Source organism: Haliotis rubra, unplaced genomic scaffold (genome assembly GCF_003918875.1).
Source record: "Haliotis rubra isolate DU_JTF1 unplaced genomic scaffold, ASM391887v1 Scf630, whole genome shotgun sequence".
In the NCBI taxonomy this organism is placed as follows: domain Eukaryota; kingdom Metazoa; phylum Mollusca; class Gastropoda; order Lepetellida; family Haliotidae; genus Haliotis; species Haliotis rubra.
In genome coordinates this window covers 450848-463185 of record NW_025767336.1, presented here as the reverse complement: position 1 = coordinate 463185, position 12338 = coordinate 450848, and the positions used below count along the sequence as shown (strand labels likewise).

At 44.2% G+C, this 12338-nt stretch overlaps 1 protein-coding gene across 1 annotated transcript in view; it reads right to left on the bottom strand.

The window, feature by feature from the left end:
• Positions 1-12338, bottom strand: part of LOC124256594 (death domain-containing protein 1-like) — a 58949-nt gene that overhangs the window by 2056 nt on the left and 44555 nt on the right. Inside the window, exons 5-13 of the mRNA XM_046690572.1 lie at positions 12102-12300; positions 5940-6074; positions 5158-5340; positions 4869-4997; positions 4444-4663; positions 3880-4006; positions 2934-3047; positions 1091-1517; positions 42-305 (exon numbers count right to left, since the gene is read on the bottom strand). Of these exons, the coding sequence (XP_046546528.1) occupies positions 42-305; positions 1091-1517; positions 2934-3047; positions 3880-4006; positions 4444-4663; positions 4869-4997; positions 5158-5340; positions 5940-6074; positions 12102-12300 (1798 nt within the window). The remainder of the gene's footprint in view (positions 1-41; positions 306-1090; positions 1518-2933; positions 3048-3879; positions 4007-4443; positions 4664-4868; positions 4998-5157; positions 5341-5939; positions 6075-12101; positions 12301-12338) is intronic.

The following is a 12338-nucleotide window of genomic DNA, read 5'->3' as shown; positions in this document are numbered from 1 at the left end:
GGGCATAAAATATCACGTTCCATTGATCCGCTGAAGCTCACCTTATCACACGACTTTGGCGCTCTCTTCAGCCACGTCATCAACATATCGAACTTGGCATCCTCATCTGACCTCTCCCCCAGCTGCATGTTGCGCAGTATGGCCTGGAGCCGCACGCGCTGCACGTTGAGATAGTGCGCCACCTTCCTCCACTCCTCGCCCAGCTCCGCCGCCAGGCTGTGCATGTAGTCCTCGTTCACCGGGTCCCGTGTGTTGTGGATTGTTATTGGAGCCTTGACAGGCACGGAACTCGGCTCGATATGGTACTGAAATGTGGATTTGACTTTTTTCTAAATTCATGAACTTGACAACTTCTAATATTGTCACGTGCAGAAACTATCAGTATTTTGCATCGCTAACCATCCGTCTTGTATTAGGGACCGTTAATAATTTACGGCTTGGGGAAAGTGGAGTTGGGGTGTTGATGATATTTATGGAGGAGCAAGAACAATTTGAATGCCCCCTTCCCCCGAAACTGACTGACTGACAGACTGAGTTTAGTTTTACGCCGCTTTTAGCAATATTCCAGCAACATCACGGCGGGGGGCACCAGAAATGGGCTTGACACATTGTGCCCATGTGGGGAATCGAACCCTGGGCTTCGGCGTGACGAGCCAACGCTTTAACCACTAGGTTACCCCCACCCACCCCACCCACCCGAAACTAAAATGTATGTTGAGAGAAAGCGACCCCCCTGCATATCATGTATAAAATCAATGCCTCCCCCTTGCCATATTTGTAAGCATAACTTTCAAATGTTTATATGCACAAAACTGCTGACCCCTCCTAGTACGTGTGTACAAAATTGATGCCCCCTCAACCACCACCACCTCCCCCCCTCTTAAAATCATCATCCGCCCATCATCATCGTTTTCAAAGGGAGATATTTGTGGTTTAGAGAAGTTTCTATCATGTTTCACTTGGCTTTGAGAAATAAATAACTCACTCAGCAATAATCAAGCTCTACGACGACTGGCTGTCAATAATCGAGTTCGACTGTATGAAAGCTAGACTAGTTGTAAGTTGTTTAACACAGTCACAGAATATTCACCTTCGGTATGCTTATCAATAGTTCGCACAAAAGATCCCTCTTCACTTCCGGTCCCTGGTTGGCCTCGTCTTCGGAAACCTTCCGCGTGATGGACCGGACTCCCGACGGAACCACTGTGTACTTCCGGTAAACCTGCACCACGCCCCTGTACACGGGGAAATTCTTTTGGAGGTACCTGTCCACTTCCGTCAGGGAAAACACGACATTAGACGCTACGTTGGAGTTGAACTGGAGCTCGATAGGTTGGTCGTCAGTGGAGGTGATGTTGCCGCGGAACGTCACCTCGATGGTGTCGCCCTCGGAGATGTTGAGGACGTTACTGGCGCTTGGACCATCCCCGTATCCGTCATCAGCCAGCTTGTTCAGCAACTTCTCCGCCTTGTTGACGGGGGTCACGTGCAGCGTTGCGTCGAATGGGTCATCCGATCTGCAGAAGAGACCGCGTATTGGAATCACTCATAAAATAACTACATTATGTCTCCCGGGGATGTCCGGTCACTTCAAACCTCCGTGTTGTCTAATGAAGTTGCTGAGAGGATATGAGTGAATGGATTTGTTTGCTTTTACCAATTTTTCAGAATTCTATCTGACTTCCAACTTCTAAAATGCCACGCAAAGAAGTGTGTTTATCAGCAATGTCAAGGAGGGGAACACCCGAAATGGGATTCACACAATGTACCCGACCGAACCCGGATCTTCAGTGTGATGAGCGAACGCTTTAACCAGTAGGCTACCCCGCTTGAGCGGATGTGAAATACAGAAGCATATTATTATATATCTTTCTTCAAAAATACGTTTTGTACAAGTTCAATGCGGTTTTATCACCTTTGGAGTACATTTAACTTTATAAAACATTCAACCAATATGGTCAATATTTTCTAGGTTGTGATGTATGGGTTACCTTTATATGGTATTTGGAACTCTTTTACGATTGTTCTTAGATGTATATGTGTGCTGGAATTCTTAATAAGCAGCTCTTGCTGTGAATAGCTCGAAAAATACTCACGTGGCAAAAAGCAACATGTATTCATTATACATTTATCGGTGTGAGGTAAAATAACATGATATATCATCTAGCGTGAATTGGAACCTTGGCCATACTAGCTTTACAAAGATTACCATTCATCCACAAGTCAAAGGGGAGGGAAGAGTATGCTAGAAAGATAACAATAACAACGTATTCGTTGCCATGGCTACACTTGTTTTGTCATGCTACATAGTCAAGTAGCAATAGTTGGGTATCTACAAACACGTCTTAGGTCGGTGTTCAGCCTGGTGTGTGAGGGGGGTGGGGTGGGATGGGGGGTTGAGGCTACCTGGGTACCGTATGAGTTATTAATGACACTATACATTTCCGGTGGGGGGTTGAGGTTACCTGGGTACCGTATGAGTTATTAATGACACTATACATTTCCGGTTTAACTGATTCAAAGTACACAATTTAAGGAAAAGACGACAATCTTCCTGGGTCCCGTTCCTCAAAGCGATCGTAATCCTAAGATGATCGTAACTTCTTTAACATAGACTTACGACTGTCGTAACTCCCACACTTTAACATAGACTTACGACTGTCGTAGCGCTACGATCGCTTTGATGAACGAAGCCCTGTTTACTATACCGAGCATGTGTAGCTAACAGAATGTCTGAGGGTGAAATCGGATGATACCCAATTCCAGTAAAAGCAGATATAATGTCTTCCCCCTACAACTGCCACCCTGACAACTCCCACGCCCTCTATTCTCGTTTCCCTCCCTATCCCCACCGCTAACATAACATGCCCCGCCCATATCTTCATTCCTGTTCCCCACCTCTATTGGCTAAGAAAGACAATGTCAGACAATACCTCTGCTTCATCACGATCTGGACGTGTCTCCTTGAGAGGTAGTCGTTGAGTCCCGTTGCTATGGAAACTGCCGTCTCTTCCACTATATTGGTCCGTGTCCGGATCACCATGAACCTTTGAAGCAAGAGAAACCGATGATATTAACCTCGCATTATTAGTAACCATATCTTTCCGCATTGTTTGTTTCCCATAAAACACATAGTATCAAATGTCTCCACTATTCATCATGCGTAAAGACCGCCTCCTTGGTGTAGTGGTTAGAACGTCCGCCCGGAGAGTGGAAGGTCGCGGGTTCGATCCCCGACCGCGTCATACCAAAAGACGTTAAAATATGGTACTTGTTGGTCCCTGCCTGGCGCTCGGCATTAATGGGTTCAACAAGGACTGGTCGGCTCGGAGTCAGTATAATGTGTCTGAGTGGGGTATTCATGCTTCACTGCGGCATGGTATCTGAGTGCGTTAGCACTATAAAACCAGCTTCAGTCTGGGCTAGTACAAGCAGCCGCACATACACATACACACGCATGCACGTCGTCATATGAGCGAAATATTCTCAAGCACGACGTTAAACCCAATTTCACTTCACCTCATGCGTACAAAATTGATGACCCCCCCGCCTCCCAAGAACAAAATGGGTGACCCCTCTTAAAATCATCGTCCCCCCCCTAGCCATACATTATGGACGTTCCCTTAGTCATTATGTTGACCCATCAACTTCCACGAGGCTTTAGCCAAAGATACGTGTTTTATGTTGTACCTATTCCAAGTTATCAGTCTGTTGCTGTGTGGACTTCCCGTTTGGGCCCAGTTGGCAATATACATTGTTTACAGGGAATGGATATAATTGCTTTGGCCAGTAATGAGACCAATGAGTTCACCTGAGGTGAAATAATTGGTCTACCTATGATGAAGATAATTGGTTCACTGAAAGGCGAGGGTTGTTTACCTGTCGTACGGCTTGGTAATTGCAAAGGTCAACAGGTCAAGTTTAGCCTGGGTGATGGCGACGTCTGGCTGGACTGACCATCGGCCGTAAGCGAAGGACAGGAAGAACAGCAAGTCATTCTCGTCATCTGAATAAAAATGTCATGTAAAAAATCATACCGTTCACTTACAGCCTACCGAAAACCTAATCGTGCCACTTTCGTCGCAAACATTATTTTCTCGGTATTTCCCATACCTGTGTACTTTTTCGATATTTTGAGGAATTTTGCTCGTGACTGCAATCATATTTTCGTACTTTCAGTTAATTTCTCGAAGTTAAGTTTTCCTTATTTCATGTTTATTCCAAATACTCGGAATTAGTTTGTTTCTCGTTGCTTCGAATTCGAATATTATATTTAATTTTGGTTATTTTGTCGTTACTTCGAGCTAATCTTGAACGATTCATTCGTAATACGAGAATTTTTTCAGAATATAAATTTGTATACATATTGGCTGAGTATATCATTAGCAAGCAATGTATTGGTACCAGGACGTTATCTGGTACCACGAAAACGGTACAACGTACCATCTGAAGCGCCGTACTCGCCCATGTACCACTTGTTATGTCCGTGTTTCTTCTCCTCCCCCTCAAGCATCTGCTGTCTCTTCCTCTCTTTCTCTTTCTCTTCCTCCTCGATAGTGACAGGGACAGTCCGGATCGGGTTCTTCATCTTCTCCTCCTTCAACTTCCGGATCTGAGCCAGCTTCTTGGCCTTGGCGGGGTTGGGTGGACAGGGAAGACTGACCTGAAACATGGTGGTGTAGTTATGGGTGGACAGGGAAGACTGACCTGAAACATGGCGGTGTAGTTATGGGTGGACCTCCCTTTGATTGTATTGATTCAGCAGCATGGAGTTATCGATGTCATACCATGGTCTGTGTTTCTCGGCTGGGATGAACCAGGGCTCTGTTTCTGTATTTTGACGGACATGTTAATAACGGGGAACTTACAGATATGGGTTTCTGCAACTCAGTCGTCTCCCATTCCATGTACACTACTGGACTCGACGTCAGCAACCCCTTCGCCCGGACATCCCGCAACCGATAGTCGTGAACCGAGGCAGAATCTACTGGCTGTACCTACAACCACAGATGGTTGGTAAACGTCACTCTAAAAGTCTGACAAAAGACGATTCTTCAACACATTCTATAGCAATATATGGTAACATGTATTTACACTATTGCTTCAGAACCAATCAAATCAACAGGTGAACAATTATTTTATTCTTCTGCCACCAACCTGCATTAAGAAATGTTCCTTGCCCAGGAACGTATCACGTGGGATGACCATAGTTACTCTATGGTCGTATGATGACGTCACTTTCGATGACCTCTTTGACAACGTCACGAAGTCTCGTTTGAAACGTGACATTACGAGAAGCGTCGTAAGGTTCTTTACTTCTGCTTGTGCGAATTTCAGGTCCTGTAAGAGTTAGAAGGGTTTCACTAAAAGCACACATACTCAAGACATGCGCAGATGCGTAGATGGTGAGCAAGGTACCATGAATGATAGTCCTGATAATGTGGAGCATGTGACATTGCACACATGTAGTATTTTACATTCGCACACCTTTAAAGTATTATGTTTATCATTAATGTAACAAAAATGTGTACAACTACATTATGGAAACGTAAGAAGCATTAGGCACCCTCTCAGTAAATCACTACATACATAGATCAATAAATCTCATTAAGAAATTAGTCGGGAATGGCAACTTGAGATACAGTTGTTTGAACAGTAACACACACATAACACAAAATCCGCTCAGTCAGTTTTCAGCCAAGCAGGAAACACTAGTCCGATAGTGGATGTGGACTATTTTTTTTCGTATTATCAACGCCCAAAACCCCCAAAATGTTGGTATAGCTACTTAATACAACTGCAAGCACATTTGCAATGCATTCATAGCTATCGATGAAGTAATCGGCGTGAATGATGTCAGTTTCTGCTGTTTTGATTCATTTGATAACCATGATTCCAGGATGGCAGAGGGAATATATATACTTTGTCGTCTCACTTACCTTATGGTTGTCGAAGGTTACCTCCCTTGTCGGAAGTTCCGACCACTGGCCCCCAATGTCCGCCTTGATGACGGCCTCCCGTGATGCAGCTGACGCCCGGGTCATCAGGTGCGGCAGGGCGACGTACAACGCCTCCTGGTGGACAAGGGAGATAATTATGAACAGGCCTCCTCATCAAACAGCATCCCTTAAAGAAATTGCATTGATCGTTATCTGCGCGATTTAAATGACCAGACGACACGAAGTGATTTGTTTCAAACGGCGTGAACCTGAGCAGCGAGTACACTACCACTTACTTAAGAACTGTATTAGAACCTACACCGAAACAGCGATCAGATTTGTAACTAATATGTTGTTCACCCATGAAACAACAGCTTTACCCAGCACGTCCAATTCTATGTGGTTCTTAAAGAGTGACTGGGTCAGTGAGTATGGTTTTACGCCGCTTTTCTCAATATTCAAGGAATATCCAGGCAGGAGATACCAGAATGGGCTTCATACATTGTACTAATGTAGGGAATCGAACCCGGGAGTACAGCTTTACGAGCGAACGCTTTAAATGACCACTAGGCTTCCCCACCGGCCTGGTTCTATAAAGAAGTTCAAAACATATAAATAAACAATAATCCAACATCATTACGAAACCAGTTTATCCCGCATTACCAGTCCAAGGCTGCCTTCAATATTCACATGAAAAGCATTAATATTCATACAATTCATTGATAATGTGTCCTCCACCCCGCTTATAAATATCAGAGTAGGTAGGCTAAGTAAACTACGTTAAAGCCATGTTGTTTTTGTCTGAAACATGCTACCATTATCTAGTAAAATTAAAGGTTTGCACGTTACGCCAATTAACCACATGCCGTCATGGTTAACTTTTATGGGGTTTTGTTTTCAGTACGACGATCATGGATTCGGAAATGGTACGAATTAAATCTGTAAACACTCATACATATACATAAGTCCCCATGGTCCCTAGTGTGGTGATCTGCCAACAGAAACAGTTGTTGGCGACCTATAGCCTGTTTTTATACTGTATTGTCTTCATAAACAAAAGACATTTAGATTTACATGCTGATGTGTTTGTTTCTTTCTCGTCACTATATGGCCGAAATATTGTCACTCACTCACTCACTCACTCAAGAAAAAAATATATATACTCATGCCAACAATGGTTGTCGCCCCCTTCAATTTTTTTAATTGGAGAGGGGGACTGAGGTGGGGATGTGAGGTGTGTGTGAGGTCAGGGTGGGGAGGGGGGTGACAACCATTATTGGCATGAGTATATTTCAACCCGGATTTCACTGTACAGGTGCAAATAAACATCTTACAGAAACGTAATTCATAATCAAACAATACTGCATGCATTCCGCAGTTGTTTTGACGTCGTGATCGCCGTAATATGTTGGCGTTGCCATTAGCGACCAACACCATATTGTAACGACAGAGGTACGATGAAAGTTGTGCTGGCGAGGTGAGTGGTGATCGAAATAGTTCCGATCTGTGTTAAGTAGGTTTGATGAGGGCATTGGCTCACACTCCACTGCTATAACCCTGGACCATATTCCTCCGTGAGTCAAGTGTACACAGCCCACTCCACGCCAAACCCCAATACGCCTAGAGTGAGCTGTTATTACACACTGATACAGGCTGTGTGTGCATATTCCAAATACCAGGTAACTTGATCGATAAAGCATATGTATTGTAGTAAATGTAAACACGTTATAAATACCTGGCTTTAGGTATGTTTGTTTCAATAAATTGTAAAACACTGGAGTAAGTGTTCGGTTGTTTCGCGACCGGATTTAAGTCGTATCTTGCACTGTTACGGTATTAAGTATTCGGGCTGTAATAGATTAATATAGGAACTGCCTACTTGGACAGTCACAGTTTTACCCTATAAGTCTGTTTCTTCTGAATAACGTCATGCGACGCATGTCTGTATCTTCTGAATAACGTCATGCGGCGCATGTCTGTATCTTCTGAATAACGTCATGCGGCGCATGTCTGTATCTTCTGAATAACGTCATGTCACCCATGTCTGTATCTTCTAAATAACGTCATGCTGCGCATGTCTGTATCTTCTGAATAACGTCATGCTGCGTATGTCTGCATCTTCTTAATAACGTCATGCGGCGCATGTCTGTATCTTCTGAATAACGTCATGTCGCCCATGTCTGCATCTTCTGAATAACGTCATGCGGCGCATGTCTGTATCTTCTGAATAACGTCATGCGGCGCATGTCTGTATCTTCCGAATAACGCCATGCTGCGCATGTCTGTATCTTCTGAATAGCGTCATGCTGCGCATGTCTGTATCTTCTGAATAACGTCATGCTGCGCATGTCTGTATCTTCTGAATAACGTCATGCGGCTCGTGTCTGTATCTTCTGAATAATATGTAACTTTACTTGTAAAACACTGTAATTGGACAATGCAGTTTTTGTACATCATTCCGTTCATCGCGCTGTCTAGGGTAAAACTGACAAAAATGTATCATGTTGCCCTGACAACGGCGTTTTTGCCTAACTCTGGTATGAATTACTCCTGACAGGGTTATAGGGTTCGCATGGGTTAAGACGACCGTAGGTTCAAACAGTTGTGAGTTGAGAAGTAAACAAATAGGCGTCTGGTGGGGCTGGCATAGAAACAATGGCCACCAAACACTTCGCTTTACAATCTGAGGGTGGTCACCAAACGTTCTAAACTGGTCCCAGAAAACACTTTAAAAGTAAGCCTTTTAAAAAAATATCTGCCAGAAAAAGAACACGACATATATTTAGAAGTATTTGAGTCCGCAGTCACTTCTACATGGAAATCAGACCCGAAACACCTGGCCAGAACGAGACATCAGCTATTATTAGGCACAGTCGCAGCGGATATTTGACATCGCCGCGATATTGAACACACCGTTAACACGAGTCTTTTGAAATTGCAATGGCTCGACTTGAAACCTGATGGTAAGTGTGAGACAAAATAACAAGAAGTATATAAATCTGAGGGAGAGAAACAGTATTCGTCTGTGCACTTGAACATGCAGACACCATATGGATTGGCTAAAAAGGTCCAGTTGGACACCATACACTTGAACATGCAGACACCACATGGATTGGCTAAAAAGGTCCAGTTGGACACCATACACTTGAACATGCAGACACCACATGGATTGGCTAAAAAGGTCCAGTTGGACACCATACACTTGAACATGCAGACACCACATGGATTGGCTAAAAAGGTCCAGTTGGACACCATACACTTGAACATGCAGACACCATATGGACTGGCTAAAAAGGTCCAGTTGGACACCATACACTTGAACATGCAGACACCATATGGATTGGCTAAAAGGTCCAGTTGGACACCATACACTTGAACATGCAGACACCATATGGATTGGCTAAAAGGTCCAGTTGGACACCATACACTTGAACATGCAGACACCATATGGATTGGCTAAAAAGGTCCAGTTGGACACCATACACTTGAACATGCAGACACCACATGGATTGGCTAAAAAGGTCCAGTTGGACACCATACACTTGAACATGCAGACACCACATGGATTGGCTAAAAAGGTCCAGTTGGACACCATACACTTGAACATGCAGACACCACATGGATTGGCTAAAAAAGGTCCAGTTGGACACCATACACTTGAACATGCAGACACCACATGGATTGGCTAAAAAGGTCCAGTTGGACACCATACACTTGAACATGCAGACACCACATGGATTGGCTAAAAAGGTCCAGTTGGACACCATACACTTGAACATGCAGACACCACATGGATTGGCTAAAAAGGTCCAGTTGGACACCATACACTTGAACATGCAGACACCATATGGATTGGCTAAAAAGGTCCAGTTGGACACCATACACTTGAACATGCAGACACCATATAGATTGGCTAACAAGGTCCAGTTGGACACCATACACTTGAACATGCAGACACCATATGGATTGGCGAAAAAGGTCCAGTTGGACACCATACACTTGAACATGCAGACACCATATGGATTGGCTATAAAGGTCCAGTTGGACACCATACACTTGAACATGCAGACACCATATGGATTGGCTAAAAAGGTCCAGTTGGACACCATACACTTGAACATGCAGACACCATATGGATTGGCTAAAAAGGTCCAGTTGGACACCATACACTTGAACATGTAGACACCACATGGATTGGCTATAAAGGTCCAGTTGGACACCATACACTTGAACATGCAGACACCATATAGATTGGCTAACAAGGTCCAGTTGGACACCATACACTTGAACATGCAGACACCATATGGATTGGCGAAAAAGGTCCAGTTGGACACCATACACTTGAACATGCAGACACCATACGGATTGGCTAAAAGGTCCAGTTGGACACCATACACTTGAACATGCAGACACCATATGGATTGGCTAAAAAGGTCCAGTTGGACACCATACACTTGAACATGCAGACACCACATGGATTGGCTAAAAAGGTCCAGTTGGACACCATACACTTGAACATGCAGACACCACATGGATTGGCTATAAAGGTCCAGTTGGACACCATACACTTGAACATGCAGACACCATATGGATTGGCTATAAAGGTCCAGTTGGACACCATACACTTGAACATGCAGACACCATATGGATTGGCTAAAAGGTCCAGTTGGACACCATACACTTGAACATGCAGACACCATATGGATTGGCTAAAAGGTCCAGTTGGACACCATACACTTGAACATGCAGACACCACATGGATTGGCTATAAAGGTCCAGTTGGACACCATACACTTGAACATGCAGACACCATATAGATTGGCTAACAAGGTCCAGTTGGACACCATACACTTGAACATGCAGACACCATATGGATTGGCTAAAAAGGTCCAGTTGGACACCATACACTTGAACATGCAGACACCATATGGATTGGCTATAAAGGTCCAGTTGGACACCATACACTTGAACATGCAGACACCACATGGATTGGCTAAAAAGGTCCAGTTGGACACCATACACTTGAACATGCAGACACCATATAGATTGGCTAACAAGGTCCAGTTGGACACCATACACTTGAACATGCAGACACCACATGGATTGGCTAAAAAGGTCCAGTTGGACACCATACACTTGAACATGCAGACACCACATGGATTGGCTAAAAGGTCCAGTTGGACACCATACACTTGAACATGCAGACACCATATAGATTGGCTAACAAGGTCCAGTTGGACACCATACACTTGAACATGCAGACACCATATGGATTGGCGAAAAAGGTCCAGTTGGACACCATACACTTGAACATGCAGACACCATATGGATTGGCTAAAAAGGTCCAGTTGGACACCATACACTTGAACATGCAGACACCACATGGATTGGCTAAAAAGGTCCAGTTGGACACCATACACTTGAACATGCAGACACCACATGGATTGGCTATAAAGGTCCAGTTGGACACCATACACTTGAACATGCAGACACCATATGGATTGGCTATAAAGGTCCAGTTGGACACCATACACTTGAACATGCAGACACCACATGGATTGGCTAAAAAGGTCCAGTTGGACACCATACACTTGAACATGCAGACACCATATGGATTGGCTAAAAAGGTCCAGTTGGACACCATACACTTGAACATGCAGACACCATATGGATTGGCTAAAAAGGTCCAGTTGGACACCATACATGTGAACATGCAGACACCACATGGATTGGGTAAAAAGGTCCAGTTGGACACCATACCTTTTTCGGCGAGGTTTTGAAATCAAGGAAAAGCGGTTGAAAACTACATTCATTGTAAAGACTGATTCTGATGGTGGTCTCCGTTATGCACAGAGAAATGTTGGAGAACTGACCCAAATCCACAGGAATGATATGGAATCATTGGGATGTGTAGTGACGGAGCAGTCTAACTCACCTTTCTGTCCAGATACATAGTACTTGCCTCCCTTGATGAGCTGCATCCCAGTTGCAATCGACTGGGACAGTATCTGAGAGATTGTTTCTGCGACAATGATTCTACCTGGTATAACAACACGCCTGTCGGGAGGAGTACACAAGCTACCTACATATCTACAGCTCATCAGTATATTAACCATATATGTATGGCATTGAAATGCGTAATGTGACGTCACAATATCTTACCTCTAAGTTTGTGTCGTCCCCTTTGGATGACGTCAGCTTGACCACGTGACTTATCAGTTCCTCATGCGGCCTGTATGTGATATCCAAGGTGTCCAGATCTACCAGGTCAAGTGTGACGTCATTCCGGTCAAAGCTGGCGGGATGACCCCGGATGATACATCCCACGCTGATGTCGCTTGAGGAGTTGCCGACGTCGTACCTGACAGCATCAATAACACGTGACTAAACTGTTTACCA